The 24,138-nt window shown below is 46.7% G+C and overlaps 1 protein-coding gene across 1 annotated transcript; it reads left to right on the top strand.

The window, feature by feature from the left end:
- The first annotated feature begins 1,844 nt into the window (after positions 1-1,844).
- ube2e2 (ubiquitin-conjugating enzyme E2E 2) lies at positions 1,845-23,024 on the top strand. Its single transcript, XM_068324228.1, has 6 exons — positions 1,845-2,003; positions 3,259-3,442; positions 3,786-3,836; positions 17,025-17,157; positions 20,196-20,343; positions 20,961-23,024. The coding sequence occupies exons 2-6, from the start codon at positions 3,267-3,269 to the stop codon at positions 21,056-21,058; spliced, it is 606 nt and encodes a 201-aa protein (XP_068180329.1). The 5' UTR covers positions 1,845-2,003; positions 3,259-3,266; the 3' UTR covers positions 21,059-23,024.
- Positions 23,025-24,138: the final 1,114 nt, after the last annotated feature.

A 24,138-nucleotide genomic window follows, 5' to 3' on the forward strand; every position in this document is an offset into this window, starting at 1 on the left:
ATTCCTTCCGCTGTACATCCCCCAGAATCCATCAGTGTTATGCGTGCTCAGGCTAATCTGAGCATCATATGATGAATCTTTTAACTAGTGAGTGAAACGATTATCGTCTTTCAACCATCCATCAAATTTGGCGCGAAAGTGACGCGGAGAAACAGTTTGTAGAGTCAGGATCAGGTTATGTGAACAGAGGTGCATCCTGGGTTGTTTTTTAAACCGTGTTTATTTCAAAGTTTTTGTTGTTGACTTCCTGTTTGTACCGAAACACCACAGCCGGAGGAAATAGGCCAACTTTTAACGCGCCCACGTGCTGTTATGAGGTTAATGACATGTGTTTACTTTCCAGGAAATTTTCCTCTTGTCTGATCTTTTATTACGATGCAGAATAATGCTGTCCCTTCACATCGCTAAGCATTGTGGGTTATTCCCTTCAGCTCAGGCTGTGAACTCAGGGATTAATGGAGAGTGTCAGCTCCAAACCTTGAGCAGAGTAATCAAACAGCCCCGGGCCTGACTTAGTCTATGTGCATCAGAACCGGACCCCCCCCCACAGAGAACACATTTCTACTTGTGAACACGCTCACGTAGTCCAGGTAATACCTGATTGTGATTGGCTGATGATTGAAACGATGTTTTACTACGACAAAATAACATGCGAACGACACCGACGTCATCGCTGGAGTCAACCCAACTGAACACACTCTCGCGACAATGTGTTAGCATGCTAGGTAGCATCAAGCAACACTACGTAAAGAAAATAACTCGACAAGAGCATTGTTTCCCTTCATTTTTGAGGTAAGGAACTCCCCGAGTCAAACTGGCCACATAGACAATGCTATTCTCTACAAGGTTAGTTGCTTCTAAACGTGCTAGCGATGGGTCCAGTTAATAAATCCTTTTGTACAAAAAAGGATTCAAAATTTTTACTCCTTACTCTGATTGATCCAGGTTGGATCAATCAGAAATGAGTTCCTCAGAGGAACAAGGTGAGATGTTCTGGAGGTAAAGTCAGAGAGACTCTGATGGTTTGGACGCGTCCAGAGGAGAGACGGTGAGGATGTTGGTGATGAGGATGATGAGGATGGAGCTACCAGGAAGGAGGACAAGATGAAGACCAAAGACAAGGTGGATGACGTAGTGAGGAAGACATGAGGGCAGCTGGTGTTGGAGAGGAGGAGGAAGAAGATAGACTGACATGGAAAAGGACGACACGCTAACGGTCCACGCCCAAGGATTCAGAATTTTTACCAATTTTTACCGAAGCTGAGGAATTAATGTCCAATAATAGTCTGCGGCACACGCATGAAATCTATTTTATATAATTTTCTGGCTCTATTTCAACTCTAAACCAACTTCTACCTGAAAGACGCCAAACCTTTTAGCACCATGACTTCCAATACCCAAAACTTGACTTCAATAATCTTGATTACGACAAATCAAGAGAGACAAGATTCTCCATAGACCTTAAAGTTTGACATAATTTCATCCAGATTGGCCTTTTTTTTGCCCCCCGTCTTCTGAAAGCCCCTGAATTGAGCTAAAAGGAGCTAACAATTAGCCTGTCCGCCATGTTGGATTGGCGGTTCTTTCCAGTTGTGTAAAATTATGCTAATATACCTAAACATATATGGGGTGGGGGGCAAAAGATGGGGGGTATTTCTGTCCACACCCCCGCTCATAGGCGGGAAAAAAACCTGATAAAGACGTTCATTTAACGTGACGTCACCGCAGCTCGCGCGTCCCAGCATTTCATTAAAGCAGCAGCCTGTGGCCTCGCGCGCGGGCTTCTCCGTCTCCTTCCCACCACCGATGCAGCGCGCGCGCACGAGCGTGGCGGGAGCGCGCGCGCGGAGGCGGTCCGGGGCTGCCTCAGTTCGTGCGCGCGCTGCTGCTGCTGCTGCCTCCAGTTAAAGAGCGCGGACACGGGAGCGAGCGGCGGCCGCGTGAGGAGACACTTTTCTCGGGATTACGACGCGGAATTTGCAGCATCGACGGCCAGCCGCCAGGTGAGACCCGCGGGGGGGGGGAGCGGGGATCCGCGGGGGGGGGAAGCGAGCGAATGTCCCGGGAAAAAAAAAAAAAAAGTGTCGGTTTTTCCAGCGAGTAAAGAGGGAGGAGGGAAGGAGGAGGGAGGAGAGGGGGGGGGGGGGGGTGGACGTGTGGGACGAGCCTCCCTTTGTGCCGAAGCGGGGTCACTGCTCTCCCCGGTGTGGACGCTCCTCCAACGGCGAGGATCCGCGCGGTTATCCGCCACCACCGCCGCTGCCCCCCCCCGCCGCGGCTCCCCGTCCTCCATCGGCCGGAGCCGCCTTCCTCGATGCGTATTTGAGTTGAAAACATCGAGGCCTGCGCCGCTTAACCCCCCCCCTCCCCGGTTTTTCCTTCATCACCCCCCCCCCCCCCGGAGCGGTAATCCAACGCACCCGACTTTCCGCCTCCTCCTCCTCCCCCCGGCTCTGTAACGTAAGCTAATGTTTATTTGTTCGGCTTGCTTTTAGCTAACCCCCCCCCCTTTTTTTTTTTCTTCCTTACCCCCCCCCCCCCAAAAAAAAAACAAACAAACAAAAACGACCCCATTGTGATTTCATCCTCACTAACGGTGGGTACCGGTAACAAACGGTGTTTTTTAGCCTCCGCATCGACCCCCCCCCCCCGGGCATCTATAACGGCTGTTTTAGTGACCACAAAACGCCCCCCCTCCCGGGGTAGAAAGAGGTCCATTCCATCGTTTTGATTGACTCATTAGTTCCTGCATGTCTGTTTTGATTGATGGTGGAGTGTTTTGATTGGATAATAATGATGATGATGATGTAGGGGTGGGGGGGGGGTAAGGGGGGGGTCATCCTCATCTGTCCCGATCATGTTTGATCAGTCTGTTATTGATCAGGATCATTGATGTTACTACAAATCAAAATATTTGACGGGGGCATTAAATGGACTCACAAACTATTATCCTGTAATAAATACCCCCTCCTCCTCCTCCTCCTCCTCCTCCACACCTTTACCCCCCCACCCCCCCCCAGATCAGGCTTCACAAACGTCCTTCTCCCCCGTCTGTCTAACCGCCATCCGCTTCTGCAATGATTAAATTAGACCTTCCTCCAAATCTGCCCCGTTTTGCTGAGATGGCACCGCCGACCAGTTTGGCGGTCCATCATCTTTATTGCGCCGTCGCCACCCTCCCTTCTTCCTTGGAGATGGAGACAACGCTCACGTTTCTCGCCTAACGTTCTATTTTTTTTATTTTTTTTTGTCGCCCAGGCCAAACGATGTCCAGTGAGGTGCAGAGACCGGACGACAGCCCCAGCACCAGTGGGGGGAGCTCGGATATCGAGCAGCGGGAGTCGGTACCGCCGGAGCAGGAGCGCGAGCAAGCACAGCCCAAAAAGAAGGAGACCAAGATCTCCAGTAAAACCGCTGCTAAACTTTCAACGAGTGCCAAGAGGTGAGACGTTCAAACGGGGGGTGTTTGTTAAACCACACGCCCCCCCCGCCCCCCCCGGTGCCCCTGGGGGTCTGAAGTCGCAGGAAAGAAGGCTGTTGTTTCCCCCAGGAGGTGTCGCCTAACCAAACTTCACAGGCGTTAAACGTAACGGGTCAGAAGTGTTTAATTCAACCCCTGCAGATTTTCATCTCATTGTTACTATGGCAACGGGATTGCGTCTGACCACCTGTATCTCAGGTCTTTACCCAACTTTAGCTCGTTCACATTATTCACATGATTTGTGCTGGACTTTTGCCCCCCCCCTGTCCTCCCTGATGCTAACACCCACATCTTTGTCTTGCAGGATTCAGAAAGAGCTGGCAGAAATCACACTAGACCCGCCTCCAAACTGCAGGTAAGAAGCCGCTAAAAGATTCACGTGTGAGGATGATGACGCCGTGATGAAGGCGGGGGATGCTCTGGCTTTGATGTCTTTTCCCACAATGCTGGTTGTGTGTGTGTGTGTGGGGGGGGGGGGGTTTGATTTGAGATGCTAGTCTCAGGTGTTGTTACCTCTCAGATCACGCCGTTACCGTGACGCTGAAATGGTGGAAACCGAGCAACGGTGTGAATTTAAAGCTCGTTTCTTGTGTAGCCCCCCCCCCCACCCCCACTCCAACACCACCACACACACACCCCCCTCCCCTCGCTCTGCTGGGGATTTACCACAGACAATGGTTATTGTGTGCTACTGCGGCGGCTTTCAGCCCCCTTTTGAGGAGGCGATGCGGTGGCGAGCCGCGGCGGACCACATGCGCATCCGTCTCTCTCGACGTGACGAACGGGCCCACGCCGTTTCGGACGCAGCTCGACGCCAGGCGTTTATTAACTCAAAACGACACAAAGTGACACTGATGATGACAGTTTGTCGCTGCGCGATAATTAGTCTGCGAGTCGGCGCTCTGATGAGAACCCGACAAAGGGAAACGGAGACGCGGGGTGGAGGGGATGCTGACGCTGTCCGAGCGTTTGGGTTTCAGGAGCACCTGCTTAAAATGATTAAGGAAAATGTCTTCGTATGACTCATCTGGCCATTTGGAATAACTACACCCTGGATGGGCTTGTTTATTGCATGAATTAATCACCCCTGCTGGGTCTCATCAGAACCCCGCCATCATTAGCGATAAACATTGAGCTAACCTTTTCATTCCGGCTCACAGCCCCGTTTTTGTTATTTGTACCGACGGCTGAAGGAGATGTTGTTTTCCTGGAGGACTCTAATCTATTACAACCCCCCCCCCCCTCCCAAAAAAAAAAAAAAAACTAGGTTGGCTCACATGAAGGATTTAGCTGGAGGACACGAGTAAGTCATTTGAAAGTAAAATAATCGCTAGCGGAAATTTCACAGTCACCGTCTTAGCGGGGGGAACTAGTTGCCCGGGAAACAATTAAGCTTCTTCAAGATAATCCTTTTCTTTGTCCGCGTGTTCCCTTTCTGTACTATTAAAATGATCCCGAAATCTAATGTGTTGTTTGTGATGCACCCCCAAATAGATAACCCCCCACCCCCACCCCACACCCTGCTAACAATGTCACCGGGGTTCAGTCACGTCAGATGTCCGATTCCGGATGAACGGGCGCCACGCGGTGTCGTCATTTGTATGCAGCGCGGCCAGGTTAGCCTGAAAGGTTATTTCATCCCCCCTACCCCCGCTACAAATGGAGTCACAGACCGCCAGCCCCCTCCAGCAGGCAGACAGATAGTTGTGTTAAACAGATTCACCCCGGTACGTTCAACCAACGCGGCGCTGGGGGGGTGCGGCGGTTGATGTATGGTCATCTCCTCTGTAGCCCCCTCCCCCCCTCGCTACTCCATCATGTTCTGGATGAACTCTCCGCCATCGTCGCCATGCAGTTAGAATCTGCAGTCTCCTTCGTCTCACCTACACCCCCCCAACCACCACTACCCCCACCTCTCCATCCAGCCCCTACTTTGGGTATTCGGAGGAAAACCTGCTGTGTTTGTCTGCGAAACGCTCCCTTGAGTGTCGACTGAAGCGGTGGAAACGTTTTAACCTGTGATGAAACGGAGAAACGTCAGCAGGACGTTCCATCGGAAAGTCTGGTCTATAATCGAGTTATTTTTCAAACATTTAAGGAGCTGCTGTTATTTCTTTGTCGCTCCTGATTGGAAAAATGTTTGTCGTTTTTCTTGGGCAAAAGAAACAAAATTGAAGCGAGATTGCCATGAAAATTTGTACGATTCCAAGTCCAAAAAGAGTCCATCACGCCTCCGCGGACTTGAGAGCTGTCTTTATAGTGTTGATTCAAGTTAAAAAAAAAAAGACCCTTAGCTACCCCTCCTGGAGAGAACAACACGTAATCACGCTGCTTTTCTAGCTAGTTGGTGTTTCTGCTTCCAAAAGAAACATGATGAATACAACAGCATCATCTGCATATAGGGAGATATCTTACATGTTTGACAGTCGCTTTCCTTCCCTGTTTTGAGGTTGAGCATCACCCCCCATCTCCCCAATTTTAAGTCGATTTCATTCTACTTTACGATAGCCTCTAACTAACAGTTAGCAGCTAACTTTAGCCGCTAACTGCTACTAGCTAGCTGCTTTTTGAATCCAGTTGTTGGGTTGTAAGAATACGTCCTGCTGCCTCCCCGGCTCATGTGATCGTACAGACGGTCGGTCGCAATGAAAACACAACAGCCCCCCTAAGACTTTACCCCCCACCCCCTTAAAAAAACAAAGGAATCCAAAGGATGTCATGTGAGCAGAACAGCCGACGGCCAGACAGCCCAGACGTTCTTTTTGACGCGTCGCACTCTTTATCGTTTCCTGGGATTCCGCGAAAGCGAAGCGTCAAATATTAACGATTCTGTTGCTTTTATATCAGCGTGTATGTGCTGTGTAAACCGTCGTAGCTTTAACACCGTGTCACGACTTGGGCGGGGGCAGGAGCTAACATTTGAATTCATCTCTATCGGCATGGCGACAGCCCGCTCGTCACCTTGGCGGTTGTCACGCATCAAACGAATCGGATCGTGTTGGAACCCAAGAGGATTTGACACGGCAATTATTCTCACTGTCATCCACTTCAAATATATCGTACAGTTGGCGCTCGCTTTTACCTCCGCGGTGGCAAATGAGGCAAGATTTGGAAGGAGTGGCGTTTTTCTGCCTGCCAGTCGAACAGAAATGAAGTTAATCTAGTTTGATCCTCAATTGATGGAGTTCAATAACCTGACAAATTAAAAGGATTTATGTTAGAACAGAGAAACACACATTTTACTTCTGTTTAACTGGAATGTTTGTAACTTGAATAAGTAATATATTCAGTTATTCAACATTAAACAGTAGTTACATTTATTTTACGTTATATTGAGTTACATTTAGTTACATTTGTTAGTAACTTCTGGACCTTTGATGCTGATGTGGCCCTCAGTGAAAATGGGTTTGACAACCCAAAGTATGTTTAAATTTAAATGATTAAAATCAACCCGTTTGATTTAAGGTGAATAATTCAGCCTTTTCTGGACACGCCCCCCCCCCTCAAGACAAGACTGATTTATTCAGCCCAAAACTACTTATTTAGTTTTAAACCCAAACGGTTCTACTCCACGTTTCCCTCCGGGTCTCGTCGCGTTCTGCTTTTACTGCTTTATTTTGTGGTTAATTCTCTGGGGGAAAAACATTACCGTGATTACCCGACCTGAAAGCTGCAGCTAACAATACCTTTCATTGTTAATAAATCCGCAAATTATTTCCTCCATTTATTGTCGGCCAATAAAACGTCATAAAATACGTCCTAAAAATGAACGCGTACTTTATGAAAGCTTTCGTGTAACAAACCCAGAAAAGAGTCTCGTGTCTCCTGGAGGAACTGGAACCAGTAAACGTTTGTTTAAATGGCTTTTATTGTGAAAGTGTTTGCGTCCGTTTTGGTCCAACTCGAGGTGTCGGAAGCCCGTCGGAAAACATTCCCACGTCTGAAACACCCCGTTTGTCGCTCGCGTAGCAGAAAGCGCTTCAAACGGTGGCGATGCCGACCCAGCAGCTCCCAGCGACCCCAGTAGGAATCCATACCAACGCCGGGAGGTGGCGCCGACGCAGCCGGGGCGTTGTCGGGATCTAGTTTATCAAGCGGCGGCGGAATAATCCTCCTCAGGAGAGATGGCGGTGACAATAGATCGTCCCCGAGGCGGCTCCAATATTACCCAGGATGCATTTGGAGGACCAGTTTTCCCCTCTTCTATCATCGCCATCATTACAGGAAGTGGAGGAAACCTTTAACTGGATGAACTGGGAGCCGAGAAAGTTGGTCTGAAAGGAGGATCGGATCGTTTTTTTAAAAAAATTAGTGAGATATCGACATCCTCATCGTTGTTCTTTCTCCAGCTCCTGTGTCATGATTGGACGATTACCATCCAAGGGGAGGGGTTTCTTTATCTGTCCTTTTAATTGGAGCGTCAGGCGACGCCACGGAAACTCGGAATGTTCCCGTTGGGATGTAACGGCGCCCCGATGACGTGGACGCCATCATGGGAGGCAGGCGGCGGGGTTAAACATAAAACACACAGCTGGTCGCTGGTCACACACTCGCCTCTTCTTTTATGAACCCGTCGCTGACAAACGACCGTCTCTTTATTGCCGCCCCCCCCCCCAGCTGACGACATCGTCTTCAGAACATGTGTGTATTACTTTGGGGGTGGGGGGTGGAGGGGGCGGGGGGCTCGATCGACACACCCAGCATCATTTTTCACAACATTACCATGAAGCCCAGATGGAGGGGGGGTTATCAATATTCATGAGGGGGTGGAGGAATGCAGACCGGAGGTGGTGGTGGGGGGGGTTGCAGGAACAGCTTGTGGGTGTTGGTTGAACACGTCCACTGGATTATTGTTCTTTTTTTACCTTGGATGAATCCGATCTGAGCGATGTCTCCGTCCATAATCACTGCCGTTATGAATATTGATGAGTTCTAAACACCCGTCTGTGTGTGTGTGTGTGTGTGTGTGCGCGCGCGTGCGTGTGTGTGTGTCTGGCGCCGGTTGGTTTTAACGTAGTCTTAAGTTTGATGAAGGCGTTACCTTCAGGGTCGCTCTGCCGATCAAACGGAATCGATCCTTTGGAGACGTTTGTGTTTCAGAACAAACATTTGCATAAAAACAAAGAGACTAATGAGGTCTGGATGAAACACCGATTTTATTTATTTCTTTGTATTTTAAACTGAACCCTTAAAAAACAAACACAAAAAGTACAGTATTTTTCGCACTATAAGGCGCACTGGATTATAAAGCGCACTGGATTATAAGGCACACTGGATTATAAGGCACACTGGATTATAAGGCACACTGGATTATAAGGCACACTGTCGCTTTTTGAGAACATTGAAGGCTTCTAGGTGCGCCTTACAGCGCGGAAAATATTGTACCTACTGGAAACATAGAAGGAATTTAAACCGACGTGAACTCAGGTTATGGGTTTGAAAGTCAGCTTTTTAATAGTGACTAAACTTGTGGTCGCTGGTTCGAATCCGGCTTGAGTTTGGGTTTTTTTCATAGCTAATGTTCTAATGATTAATATAATGGCCTTTGGATCCAAAGGTTGTGAGTTCAAATCCCACTTTTTTTGTAAATCTCCTCATATCAGATCCATTTCCTTACCGCGTCCCGCCGCTTCCATCAAACCGATGAATTAAAAAGATGAGATGATGATGATGATGATGGCATCAAAAGGGGCAAAAGATGAAGACAAACGTGCTGGATCAATGTGTTTTGGGTCAGTGAAGGATATCCGACGTTCTATAAATGTTCTACATCTAATTAAACAGAACAAAATCAGATTAATTTCGATTTAAATGAACGCAGGATTAGATTGTTGAGAACTACAATCTCAGTTTATGTCTTTCTACCCAGGATCCTTTGCAGCTTTGGATGGTAAACGTATATTTTCATGCTGTTTGTCTCATTTTCTCCTCTTTTTTGTTCTGTCCTATAAATGAGGTCAGATCGGTGACGAATTGATGGAGCATCCAAAAACGATTTTCCGAGGGGGCGGGGTTAAAAAGAACCTATCAAACGTTGGCTAGAACCATCCTGGTGTCATCATTTCGCCATTTTGTTCCCCTCGCCGCGCCGCCAGTTTGACAGCGAACATGACCCGCCTTGATTCACGCGTGTCATTGAGAATCCAATGTCCTCATTGGAGCGGCGGTGCGGTGCAAACATTTGCCCACAGCGTTATTAATAGGTTGGGGGGGGGGGTCGTTACACCCCCGGTTTCAGGTCGAGGAGATCGACTGAACGGTAATCCGAGGCCGACACAAAGAAAACAGGGGAAACAAATCCAATAACTCTGGGGTAAACATTCCTCTAAGATTCCATTACTGCCCCCCCCCCCCAGGCAGATTTAAGGTGTCTTTACTGAAATGTTAACGCTGTAAATGATGAAATGAATAATAACCAGCCAGTAACACCCCAGAGGGAAAGCCCTTTTCTCTCCAATCTGATTCGCTTAACCTGCAGCTTCACAATCCGGACATATTTCTCTACCCATAATCCCGCGGGGCTAATACGGCGTCGGGGGGAATAGAGCGGCGGAGCAGCAAAGGCCTCGTCCTGATCACTGACCTTTCAGTAATAAGTCCGTTCCCGCAGCCACGGGGGCCAAACGACTACCCAGAGTGCTTTTGTGCGGGCTTGAAGAGGCCCGTCTATAATTATGATCGGATAAGGCTTCCGGCGCGAGGCTGTGAAATTAAAAATATTAACACGCTTCTCTTTCTGCTAATTTGGTTCTTAGAAATTGCAAACCTGCACTTTTTGTCTTGGAGGCGAATCTGTTTTTCAGGCAGTTTTCCCCTACCCCCCCCCCTCCCCAGCCGGCGAACCGATTTGCACGTCAGCAAAACCTCCGACTTGTTTTATTCTAGCCAAGCAAATGTTTATAATTACCCTCTGACAACACACACACACACACACACACACACATCAGCTGTCAGCGGTTGTGTTGAGTTAAGATCGAGCGTCTCATGAATGAAACTTCTGCGTTTTTATTTGACTTGTTTGTCGCCGAGTCATACTTCACCCCGAATGCGCCGCCGCGTATTCGTGACTCATGATGTCGTTTCTCGCGTTACGCAGCCTGTATATTATGGTAATGATATATATATATACGCTCTGCATTATTCATTTGAAGCTGGAGGCAAACATTTGCACTCATCAGATTCTGGGTGTATCCTAGTTGGATGCAGAAACGGGAAAAGAATAGAATTAAATTGGATAATAAACAGATGCTTTTCTGTATTTACAGCGCGACTTTTAACCCCTCGAGTACGAGCTTCCCGAGAAAAAAGCCAACTTCTTCTAACCGTTCTTTCCTCGTGTGCTTTCTTTGGGTTCGATAGCGACCGCCGTAACGGATTGATTCAGAGGGGTCGCGCTCCTTCGGGAATAAAATTTGTTCCCGCTTCGACTTGGAAAAGCACGCCGTCGCCTACACGTACACCGACTACCCGCTTCCTCTTGTCGCGGGATAAACCGTCCGGGGCAGTAATTTGCGGTATTCATTGTGCAGATGAACAATAAAAGGCTTGATTAAAAAGCAAACCATGTCATTTGAGACAATAAACACACGAGAACAGAAGAAGGAGTTGTCACTTCGGCAGTTGAGCAGCGCAGTAATTGGTCTTGGGGCTCTTTCACGGTCTGGGGGAAAGAAGATTGCTTCATTAAAGTTCCTCTTCTGATAGCAGCCGCTCTGATAGAAAGAAGATCTTAACTGAATGACGGTGCCATTAGGAAAAAGAAAAGGAAAAAAACCCACCCCCGTGGGGGGTGGGGGGGCTGCGCCGGGCTGGAACTGAAATAATGCAGATAATGGCTTTATTTTCTCCTGCTCCGAAACGTTCAGATTCACATTCAATTACCGCGTTACGTTTCCCGCTTTTATTTATCAGCCTCTCGGTGCGGGTCGTGACCTGGAACGCTATTTACCTGCTAATGCTAATGTAAACAGCGTTGCTAGGCGATTGGCTACTCCGGGGGACACGTTTAGGATGGAGGTTTTGCCGCATTTTTGATGACGTTGCGTTACAGAGGAATACAGTAATCTCTCGTTACTCGCGGTTATAGCGTTCGAGCACCACCCGTGAAAAGTGCAGGAAAAGGTAATACATATATAAGGTGTTTTAATATCAGTATGGGGAGGGTTCATAAACATTGAAGTTACCGCAAATAATAAAACAAATAGTTTTTCACTATATTGCGGAATTTCCGTTTTTGCGGGTGGTCCTGGAACGCGTTAACCGCAAAAAACGAGGGATTACTGTGTAACGACAAACTATTATTATTTACAGTATTTTAAACGTTTATGAACCCTCCCCATACTGATATTAATGATTTTAGCTCGTATCTGTATTACCTTTTCCCACACTGTGTTTAAAGTACTTTTGTATTAAAGAAAAGTATTTCCTTTCCGTGAGTCTCAGAACGCAGCGCACTTCCTGATGCTGTCAGCCAATAGCATGCGAGTAGGGTATTGCGTGACTACCTACTAAAAATCCGCGATGAGGTGAAGCTTTGCATCTTGAAGCGCGAATACGCAAGGAATTACTGTAAACGTAAACGCGGTTTCTCTTTTTGTGATACGTCTTCGGCTTTGATGTCTGGCCGTCTGCTCAGCGCATCTCTAGTCATATTTGCGCCATTTGTAGTAGCATGCAATGGAGACGTTAGCCTCACGAGCTAAAATCATGCTGAAAATGTTGGGTCCGGTTCAGAGGCGCGTCCCCCTCCTGGATTGAGGGGGACTCAGCGGTGGATTTTCCGTCGGTGCAGTCTAATCTCGGTATCCTCTTTGATGGCTCAGGTTATTTCAGGTTCCCTGCAACTGTGATTTTGACTCTTGCATTATTTAATAGCTGCCTGTGGATTTGTCTCTGATGTAAGAGCCTGGGTTTATTTTCGTCTGTCGGTGGAGTCTGCTCTGGGGTATCACCATCTTGAGACGAGATCAACTTTGATGTCTAATCTATGGTGATTACAATCTCATCACGGGGAGGATATCTTTATCTCCCCTCGCTGTCGGCCTCGTCAGAATCGACCTTGTATCTTGGATTTACCTTTTTGAGTGACTTCTACTTATCTCATGACCACATCTCCCTCATCAGCTTCACCTGAGCTTTGATGTCAGGGGAGCGGTTGGGGGATTGGTTCTGGGTGAAAAAGGAAGGTTAGAGATTTTCCCCGAGATTATCTCAGCTCTTGTGCTGTAAGATAAAGGTTATCTCCTGGCATTGGCACCTTCCCTTTGCTCAGTCTATGAATAAATGTGGATGATTAAACCCGGGGCTCGTACGCTACGCTGCGTCGTGAGAAGGAAAGGTCATTCAATATATGTGGAAATCATTACCGCTCCAGTCTGCGATTATAGACCACGGCGTGGATCATTTTCACGAGCCGAGACGGAGAGGTAGAGCCGATAAAGTCGGTTTGTAGTGAAGTGTTCCTTTATATTCTGTCTTTTAATCCTCCCACTCGTGTGCATTCTCTGGTTTTTTTTACGTGTCCAATCTCTTTTAGCCTCCCGTCCTCTGACGGCTCTTTGTTGAGGCGAGTCGCTCCAACGAGCTCGGCGTGAGATGTCATTTCACCGTCGCCCGCAAACGCCACTCGGGGACCGAATCGCGCCGACGTTTTAGAGCAGAATAGGAATGAAAACGAGCACAAAAGACACAAACTCGCATGAAGAGAGCAGTGCGAAGCTGCAAACTATTTTGGTTCTCTGTTGCGGAGGAAGCGGCCCATCTGTCAGAGCGGGGTTCGTACATGAGTGTAATCTCATAGGACAGGGCAGTGGCAAGATTCTCACGGACACCCGCACCCTAATGTTTCCCAGACCCTTGAAATAAATGACCCAAATACTCACTGAATGAAACGAGGCGTTTGGCTGACGGTGCTCTGCAGATGTAGGATTACTTACAAAGAGGTTATTATTGCACCGGACCACAACAGAGGCCGACAGCAGCCCCGTTGCACCGGTTAACGTCATATTTTCATGCCGAGCGGATCCGTCTGCCGCAAACAGAAGAGGCTTCGTCCGACGGGAACGGGATCGATTGGGTTATTAACGCACCAATGAGCAGCCGTGGATGGTGAGGCAAGAGAAGTGGGCGTGTCCCGCGGCATCGGCGTTTTTTAAAGGATGTCTAGCGAGCTTCGTGTCGACGCGGTCTTTAAATCGGGTCAGGGAGTCACGGATCTACTGACGTTAATAGAGGTTTAAGAGAATATTGATTGTTATCATGATGTAATCCCTTGTCAAAATATTATTGATTTTGAATTTGTATGGGTTTGTGACGGCGGTTTGTTTTATGTTGTTTTGTTGTAGTCTATCTTCAGCTATTCCATTAAAATATATCCATCGAGACTCATCACGAGCATAAAAATAAAACAGGCATATTTAACGGCATTCCCTCGCTGGTGCTGATGTATCATGAGCTGCAGACGCCGTTCAGCTTTCCGGACGACAGACGACCGAGTGGCGACCTCCTCAGAGCCCTTTCAGGTCGGATTAAACTCGTATCCAAATTGGGATTATTAACCCAAGTAGGTTATTTATTAAAAGTTACAGAAAGCAAAACAAAAAAGGCACAGATTCATCAAATTTAACGGAAATCCATCAAGTAATTTTTGTTTAACTGATGAAAATGCTTTAAAAAAATACAAAGAAGTGACGAATGTCATCGACCCGAGACCAGGAAAGCCTGCCCTTTTTTCCTCAGATCCATGAAAAAAAAATCCTCTGTGTTGTAATCCTGCCAAAAATGAACGCAGGTGAAAACATGTCCTCATTGGGGGGGTACTAATAAACATCTGGTCAACTGATTTCTTGCAAACGTCGACCGACACGGAGATTCGGTTTGGCCGACGCCGCTGGCCTCTCCCAAAGCCGACGTCCGAATGAAGAGACTGTCACGTCCTGAAAGAGCTGGCCTTCAACCAGATGCAACAAAGCACCATGGGAACGCCTGAACCGGTGGGGGGGAGGGAGGGGGTCTCCAAGCAACCGCCAGTGGTGGTATGCACGTTCAGCTATTGACTTAGCCTTTACACCGCGGCCGTTGTGTGGTTGTCAGATCCCTTACAGCATTCTGGGTTGTGAGCGAGGACCTGTGTCACATCCTCTCGGTTTCATCTTTCCATCACGTCAGAGTTATTATCTCCGCCACGGACTCATCAGCCTGAAAGGATGAGAGCTTCTGCTTTCACTGGAGACGGAATACCTGCCCGTTTCCTTCTCCACCTTGTCAGGAATGCTTCTGAATAGAGCAGCGCTAATGGAAGTTTTATCCTTTTGGTATGTGTAACATTAGAATTTTTAAAAGAGGCAACTTCTTCAAAATCTTTGCATTACACCAATTACTTACTAGGTAGGACTTGTGATCGATGATCGTTTGATGTCACGAGTAAAGAAGGTTGTGTGCTTGAAATGGACAATACTCTTGAAACAGAATGAAGAGATTGACCTGTCTGCAAATCTAATTGATCAGAGTAATAGAGTAAACCTGCCGTCTGATTGAGAGACTCAACATAAGGCATCATGGGAACGAGAGTAGACCACTAAAAACCACGTCAGCAAGTGTTCTCAACACTATAAAGACGGATAAATAGTCTCAGAAGACGTTCCTTGTTGGATTTATCGTTATGGAAGGGAGCCACTGCCGTTCAGATGGATTAGAAAGCCTCTGAAAGGCGATCAAACTGCTTCTACAGCAGCTGGGAGATAAAAGACACAACCTTTCATGGTCCTGAGAAGCTCCTCTGACACTCTTTTGCCCTGTCTCTTCATTTCCTGCCAACTAACTGTTGCCCTCCTGCCCTGCTGTCTTCACCATCAGTCTGGTTTGATCCAAGGATTAGCAGGTTTATTAAATGCATGAACACAGCAACCGTTTTATCTACGGCCGACGCCAACCGGCGGTTAACATCAGAAACTCGTTTTACAACCATTTCCACGAGAGATGCAACCTTTTGTTTCCTGGAGGACTTGGTCGAAGTCTCCTCAGGAACCCACGAAGAAGTCATACTTGTTCCGTCGGGGCCTCATTGGTCAGCTCATTGGTTCATTTGTAACGTTCATTTGCTCATTGGTTCATTTGTTCCTCCTTATTTCTACATTTTCCCGTCAGTCAAATCATTTTCATATTTTTTTTCTCCCAGTTGTCCACAAATTTGCACGTTCTAATTACAGTTAATGATTGTCAGGATGTTAAATAGTCGTGTTTTTCAGGTGCAGATTTGGGCATCAGTCGTTCACATGCCTCCAAAATTTGTATTTCTGCAATTCGTGGTAGTTTTAATGAGGTATTTTATTGTAAATCATCTGATTCCAGCCCTGAAATATTGACTTCAGCAGAAGATCGTATCAACAAACGATCGTGTTTCATCCACCAACCGTCTTTCAGCTCAGTTTTCTTTGTGCCTGAAAGTCAACATTTTTTAAATTCTGCTCCCAGAATGTTTTAAAGCAATTCTCTAGAGACAAAATGATTATAAGCTAATTAAAGAAGACTCAGAAGGAGGGGGGTGGCTGAGTGAAACCTCGGCTAGCTAGATTAGTGTAAATTTGCATGTTTTGACAGTGAGGGAGGAAGGAAATGTCTCATTTCTGTTTGCAAAGACTGTGGAATCTGTTTTCAAGGACGTGCTTTAGCGCCAGATGCTACTATTAGCCGTTAGCTGTCTGTGGGTGTCGCGCAGACCTGCCATCATTGTTTTACATCTGGTTAGCGGTAACACAACGTCTCCAGGTGTCGTCCGTCCAGACACACAACCGTCAGCTCGGGGTCGGCGTTAAACGCCGTCCCGGTGCTTAAATGCAATCGGAGGGATTGTTATTATGCCAGGCTTTGTGATCTGGACATTGTTCCAGTCCTTCTCCCCCTCCCTCGCTGGCTGTATGCCAGTACAGGGTCTTACCAAGAATAACAGTAGGGGGTGGGGCCTTAATATGGAAATGGATTTAATTACTGGGCCTATACCACAGATGTGGCCTCCAGCCTCCTCCGGCGTCGGATGAAGCGCTCGTTGTGGACGCGATGACTTCTAGTGGCCACCAGGGGGCAGCCCCACCGGTTCCATACACAAAGGCTTCAAGACACACTTCTCCCTTTGATTTATTACCTCAGAAAACAGGTTTCTCTTGAGTTTATCGTCTCAGTTTCTAGTCTGTTTCAACATATTCTATTTATTTTTTGAATTATTGCCTCATTTCAAGTCAAACTGACGATGAATCAGGTAGACTTCAAAGCGCGGTTACCTTGGAGTCAGTGCGAGTCTGAGCGTAAAGTCTCTAGAGGTGGTTTTATGTCTGAAACTCGAGGCCCAACAGCAGGTAATCAAAAAGGCTGAAAGATAATCTCAATCCCGCTAAAACAGCCTTGAACTCAAACTCTCAAACCCTCACGGCTTCACGATTCCTTCCAATCGCCGTCATTAACTTGTCAGAAACATTTACGCCTGAGATCTTCCTTTCGCCGCGTCGCCCTGATTAACATATTTACATGTCTTTTGTTTCGCCTCCCCCAGCGCCGGCCCCAAAGGAGACAACATCTACGAGTGGAGGTCGACCATCCTGGGACCCCCCGGCTCCGTCTACGAGGGAGGCGTCTTCTTCCTGGACATCGCCTTCACACCAGACTACCCATTCAAACCTCCCAAGGTCAGCCGCCCCCAGCAGAACTGTTAAAATACCCTATGCATATGGTCTGAACATTTGTGGAAAAGTCTGGAAAATATTCCTGGAATTGGATAATTACATTCCTTCTTCGTAGACACTTCCTGCTTCGGCCACGTTGACTCTTACTACCAACAAAAACAGAACATCAGGATTTATTCTGAATAATTTATCCAACGTTAGCGATGTTCCGCTCTAGAGAAAAAATTCTGAGCCTCTTGTCGCGTTTCCTGTTTGATGCTGATTAGATGAACATCGCAGTTTTGTGAACACGACTCGGGTATTAGTTAAAATTTGTAAAACTAGAAAGACCCAATTGCTTTTCCCGAAAATGAAGCTCATAACTCTGATGACTCCCACCACCCATCTGATTGATTGATCATGATTGATGTAAGATTGATTGGCTGGCTCCTGATTAGAGATTGAAAGCTGCTTGGTGCGTTCCCCTCTTGACCAATCAGGTGGAGCCACGCCCATTCTTGAGGGCTGAAGACAGGTGTAGAATCCCGGTCTAGCTCAGGTCTGAACTAATGCTGCTCCTAAGAACTCTGTTTAGACCTGGGGGAGGTTTTTGCTCATTTGTTTGTTCAAGTTTGGGGAAGTTTGGAAGTTTATGAAGCAAAATTTGGACGGTTAGAAAAAAATGACCAGGATTTGGTCTGACTGACTGACCCAGTCTGGAAAATATCCAACTCTCTGAATAGTATCCCTCCCAGGCGACGCATAGTAGACCTCTGGTGGTCTGCCCACAATCCCTTAGAACAGTGGTCCCCTACCCTGGTTCTTGGATTGGTACCGGTCCGTAGGTCAGTCGGTACCAATCCGTGGGTCAGGCTGCCTGAGTCACTCTTGACGCTTGTGGAGATGCTTGCCTCGGTCACATGACTACCTTCTTAAAGGGGCCGCTCCGGCCACTAACACAGAATACATTACCGCTAAACTGAAACTCCCAAGCTAGCAGAGCCAACAAGAAACAAACGTTGGTGTGACGTTACGAGGACGCTGCTAATAAAGTTGATACAAACTGGATTCACCTTTATTATTATAGTTAGAATAAAACAGTTTAATGCTGGCCGTATCATTTTATTTTATTAGATTTATCCCCCACACCTTCAAGGACGGTCGCCTGACGGTAAACCGGTCCGTGGAGCAAAAACCTTTGTAGACCAGCGCCTCAGAACATCAGTGATGGGATCTAAAGCAGGAATATTCTAGACTTTGTCCATGTGAAACAAAGATTCCTCCAGGGAGCTGGAGCTTGGATCTGGATCACATCAGCTGATGTGTCTCTAGAGACGTGAAGACTTGTTGACATGTGACTTTTGACTCGACTTCTTCTCTTCTCCTTTTGGCGTTCCGACTCTTTTTGTTCCGTGAACGATGGTGAATCCAACCCGTCCGTCGCTTTAAGGATTCTCGTCGGTTCCCGTTCTCTCTCTCTCTCCCCTGGTTGTCCGGTGTTCGCTCGCCCTCTCTCTCCCGTCCTTTGTGCGTCGTCGCCACCAGCTCCGTGTTTGACGGCCGACTCAAACAGACCCACAGGCTTCAGCCCGGCTCCCTGTTGCCAGAGGGGCTCAAGTGTTTCTGCCCCCCACCTCCTCTCCAACATGCTGTGATCTGAAGCCAACCCCCCCCCCCCACACACACACACACACACACACACACATGCTCACAGGGGCTTTGCTTCAGTTGTTGAACACATTCAGACTTCAGGGAGAACCTGATTTTCTTTTAAAACCCATGAAAGAAACGAGAGCCGACAAGTTCACCAGGTGTGTCTGCATGGGGGGGGTGGGGGTTATTTATAGTGTCCTCCCCCCATGTGACAGTGGGAGGGTTGCTGAGGCTCGTTAGGGGTTTCCTTCCTCTGGAAGGTCGGGGTCAGGAAGGCCAGATGTTTGCTGATTGGTCCTGACACTTGACACCAGAAATTGCACCGCTGCTTTAAACAGATGTCGGGTTCACGTCGGTTTCACGTCGGTGGTTATTTGTAGGATGAGTGAAGCTCCGTCGGATGCGTTCCCACATGGACATTTCATTCCATTTACTCTGTGGTGCTGGAGTCTGGTTTCCAGTGCGGAAATAAACCTGACTGACGCTGTGCTGCCCCCTGGTGGCCGATCCGATCCACTGACGCTTCAGGAAGGGTTCCTACGGTCAGATGGGATGATTCCCCTCTAAACCATCAAACATGTGATTCTATTACACTATAAACCATCAAACATGTGATTTTGTTACGTTATAAACCATCAAGCATTTGGTTTTATACATTATAAGGTTCCTAGAATCAGTCAGAGTCTCTGTTGATCTCAGCTCTTGTCTGTAAGTTATTGATAAAACTGATACTGAAAGGATGTGAGTTCCATTCCAAGGATAAATCTACAGAACTGGTCGGTTACTGTATGGAACTGTATTTAACCATGTTGTCTGCCAATACTGTCCAATAAGTAATCGATAAATCAACAACCTGTGGGTTGTTTGTCTGCTCACGTTACTGTAAACAGTTAGACACACACACACACACACAAACAGTTGTTTATTGTGTGTGTTACGAAATGCGAAGTCATCTGGTCTGGTTGCTTCGTTGAACCCGGGGTGAATCTTCGTTGGTGACACAACGGCTGCATTGTGACACAATCAAACAGGCTGTTGTTGTTTGTTGTTGTTTAACGCTGGTTGATGACATCACAGCCCGCGTTCTCGACCAATCAAAGCTCAGGTCATTTCAACTTAAAAGAGTAAAATGTCCCGTCTTGAAGTTTCACATTTAGGGAAAGTTTAGCTTCGATTATCTAAGCACGAAGACTTTCAAAACAAAAGCGAGAATTTATTTTCCGTCTTACGTGTGATCAGTGATCATCTGTTTCTAATCTTTAAGCTAAGCTATGCTAATAGCTTAGCTTAAAGATCTGATGATTGGGAAATATTACAAGAAAACATAAGATTAATGTTCACTGTTACGCAGACGATGCGTTATTCTATTCATCAGTTGAAACAAAGGGATCTGACGGTCGTGTCTGCAGGTGACGTTCCGCACGAGGATCTATCACTGCAACATCAACAGTCAGGGCGTGATCTGCCTGGACATCCTGAAGGACAACTGGAGCCCCGCCCTCACCATCTCCAAGGTGCTGCTGTCCATCTGCTCCCTGCTCACAGACTGCAACCCAGGTGAGACGGCGGCGTCGGCCTTTAGCCCCAGGCTGAATATCAAGTGGCCCGCGCCGTAAAAATAGTTTCCACAACAGTAAAATGTATTCAGTCAGCGGAGCATTGTTTCCACAGGCTGAACGCTGACAGATGTTTGCCCCCCCACCCCCCAGCTGCAGCTATAAATAATAAAGAAGAACGTTTCCATCGTAGCCGCTCAGAGGACCTGAGCTAACGTTAGCATCTCTGTGCTCTACTCATTTTCCTTTCACCTGTGATTCCACTCTTTTAAGTGGATGTTTCCACGACCCCCCCCCCCAAAAAAACACAAAAAACACAAAATAAAGCAAAGCTTCTTTCCTGAAACTCAGCTGGAAGCTATTTTCTTTCCATCCACCTCCACCCAGAAGCATCTGGAGAGGCACCGCGCTTAGCATATTAGCATATCGGTTAGCCTCGGCTGAGCTGTAGCGTTAGCTTAGCTTGGTTAGCGAGCCTAGACACAAAAAATTTTTTTTTCTTTTTTAAAAAGAAAGACAAAACTGCTCACGATGGCGGAATGACGCACGGGTAGCCATTAGCGACGGCCGCTACTTGATGCTAACACACCTGACGACGCTACTTCCTGTCTGTTTCAGCCGACCCTCTGGTGGGGAGCATCGCCACACAGTACCTGACCAACAAAACAGAGCATGACAGAATAGCCAAGCAATGGACGAAGAGATACGCCACCTAGAGGCCCCGCCCCCGCCAGGACGCCCCCCCATCCCCCCGCCACCTCCACCTTCCTCACCCCTTAACTGTACCTCTCTCTACCTCTCGCTCTCACCCATAGTCTGTCAAAGCACATTCACCAAGTGCAACAGTATACCTGTCCTCCTCCTGCTCCTCGTCCTTCCTCCACTTTAACATTTTATCGACCTTTTCTGTGTTAAAAGATTAAAAAAAAAAAAAAAAAAAAAGCAATGAAAAAAAAAATGTCCTTTTTGTTCCTTGTTGACTTGAAAGCTTCTTTTTTATACAAAGAGTAGGTTGGAATTTTTATTTTCCAATATCTGAATATTGGAAGTATTGTATTGGAGAAAAAAAAAAAACAACACAGAATATTATAATTATCATACGCAGTGTCCTCCAGCTATACTGTATGTATTCTCATTTTCATAGTGGCACCTGGAACAAACATGCAGAAAATATGCCTTTACTTTATTTCCTTGTTTTTGTTTTTAAATATTTTTTGTGTTTTTTGTTTTTATTTTTTGTCTTTTCTTTTTTTTGTTGTTTTTTTTCCGTGTTTGTCATCCATATGTTATCTGCATGGAACAGGAAGGTTTGCGTCAATGGATCCTTCATTGCTTTTTAACTTCTTCTTATTTTGTTTGTACTGTATGTATTTTTTCAAAGGCTTTTGAGGCAGACCGCAAAAGTATAGGTCTGCCTGTGAAAGAGGCAGGACTTGTATATTTACTGGCTACCCGCCACCTCTGCAATGGCAGAGTGGTTTGTTGTGCACTTGTATTACTGAAGCACCCAATAAAACACACTGTGGTTGGCTTGTGAGAAAACGCTCGCCTCCGTCTGGGATTTGTGTTCGTCACGTCCTCCTCCTTTCCCTCCTCTTCCTCGGCTTGAACAACGACTCTTCAACCTTCTGCTCGGACGTCCCCCTGGTGATAAAACCGCACCTAAAGGCCTCGTCTGTAAGGAGTTCGTATATTCCCAAAAAAAACTACGGGAGTTGAAACTACTGCACATTTAAGAGTGAATCCGTACTTTTTTTTGTTTTTCACATTATTATCATAGATTTCTCCTTTTTTATTAGTTGCACAAACGACTCGGCAAGTTTTAGCCAAATTTACCGTTTTTAAATATTTAGACTCAATCGCTGTCCTTTGACGGACTTTCTCCGACACTTCTAACGTTGTTTTCTTTCAGTTCTCGACTGGGTGGGGGTCTAGGCGGTGACGGAGTCCATGCTGCCCCGGGTTTAATCTGCAGCCAGTCAACTATAGGCCGGTTCCAAGACCGGGTAAATTCAGAGGATTACGGCAGGAAAGGGCGTCCAGCATAAAAAACTTTACCAAATCAAATATAAGCATTCATTCTAAAACGGATACGAGAATAAAGGAAGTTTTTCTTTGTTTGCGAGCGATTGCAAGACGTTCTGCTCAGGAACACTGCGTTCGCTAACAAACTTTGTTGCATCGTGAGCTGCATCGACTTCTCCATCTTCCTGTGATTGGCCGACTTCTGTTCAGTCATCATGACGATAAATTACACGATTTAACACCTGATTTTCACTGAAATTCCTCTTGTAGTCTGCAGGACATCTCAGAAACTCACGAGTGGAACTCTTGATGTCGGTTCTCCAGCAGACGAAGCGTCTCAAGCTCATCTTTCCAGGAATCGCCGCGGCGTCTGGGTTTGTTTGTTTTCTCCGTCTTCTCCCTCGTGACCGCTGCTCTTCTTTAACACGCCGTCGTGAAGATAGAGAGATGAGGGGGTAAAAAACCACCGCATAAATCTGTCGTCGGCAGCTTGAAAAATCTCAGCACCGCTCAAACCGGAGCTTCAGCGACGGACTCATTCGATTTGTGTTGAGTGGAGAAAGTTTTTTTGTGTTTGTCGAAGCCGTTCAGATTGATTTTGTCCGATGAGTAGAAAGCACTTGCCGTGGAATCAGAGTTTTTGAGTGTGGAAATTTACTTTTATGTTGATTGTATTCCAGATATTTCTGATATAGAAATGAAAAAACAATAAATAAGGAATAAAAATGATTGAAAAGTGTTTCAATATCACATTTATGACTTTGAGGATGTTCGATGTTTCACGAGGTGAGAAAATTAAAATTGTTAGAATAAGACTGACCAGCTGAGATGATAACGGTTTCCAAACAGCATTTTTGTCTTAATAAATTAGTCACAAAACAACAGAAAATAAAAGCTTTTAAGCAGAGAAGCATGTTGGCGCCTCTCGCCGCCTGACAGATGTGTTCCAGTTTGGACACTGGTGCAAAAACAGAATTACAACAAAACCCATTTTGCATTTTAATGGCTGCTGCCATTGGCCGGTGGGATGCATAAATATCAAGATGGCCGTTTGCCCGCCAGACAGCAAACCCCGCCAACCTGAGTAAAGACTGAGCCGGCTGATAAATATTCACCAAAGACCAGAGGATGGGATTAGGCTGTTTCAGTGATGACATGAATTAATTAGCATTTACTGAGTCTTAAAATCTATATCAGCTCTTTCCTCCACGACTCCTCCGAAGGTCTGGGCTACATCGTAATGGAGCACAGATGTAATTTAATCCCTGTTCGCATTAAGTGTTGTAACAGACGGATTAAACCTTTCTTCTCTCTAAATGTTCAGATGGAATTCCCTTAAGAGGGTTTGAAAGACGAGAGCAAGCAGCCGTCAAAATACCCACACAATCATAGACACCATTAACCTTTAACGGTCAATCATCTGCCAGCAGGTAGCGCTAGGCTAACGCCGTTAGCCCGCACACTCATCTGACAAATGATTCACGTGTGATTTATTAGTAATTGCACCAGATGTAGTAAAAATATGGATGATGGATGCAGATGGAAGAAAGAATCGATGGAAAGATAAACAGCAACGATCCACGACGTCCCGTTCCAGAATGCAGTGTGTGTGTCAGGGGTGTGTCAGGGGGCGGCGCGTTGTGGGGACTTCCTATCGTACTCTGACCCCGTAATAATACCCTGTTAGGCGTGAGTAATTCTGCATGATGGCAGTTTAAGTGGTTTACAGTCTCTGTGGTCGCTGATGCAACGCTTTAGTCAGAGCTTAAAT

Source organism: Antennarius striatus, chromosome 9 (genome assembly GCF_040054535.1).
Source record: "Antennarius striatus isolate MH-2024 chromosome 9, ASM4005453v1, whole genome shotgun sequence".
NCBI lineage: Eukaryota > Metazoa > Chordata > Actinopteri > Lophiiformes > Antennariidae > Antennarius > Antennarius striatus.

Bases quoted from the DNA above. Each gene is read 5' to 3' on its own strand.
- ube2e2 (XM_068324228.1), top strand. From the start codon at position 3,267: ATGTCCAGTGAGGTGCAGAGACCGGACGACAGCCCCAGCACCAGTGGG. The intron at 3,837-17,024 runs GTAAGAAGCCGC...CGCCTCCCCCAG, and splicing joins GACCCGCCTCCAAACTGCAG to CGCCGGCCCCAAAGGAGACA. The intron at 17,158-20,195 runs GTCAGCCGCCCC...TCGTGTCTGCAG, and splicing joins ACCCATTCAAACCTCCCAAG to GTGACGTTCCGCACGAGGAT.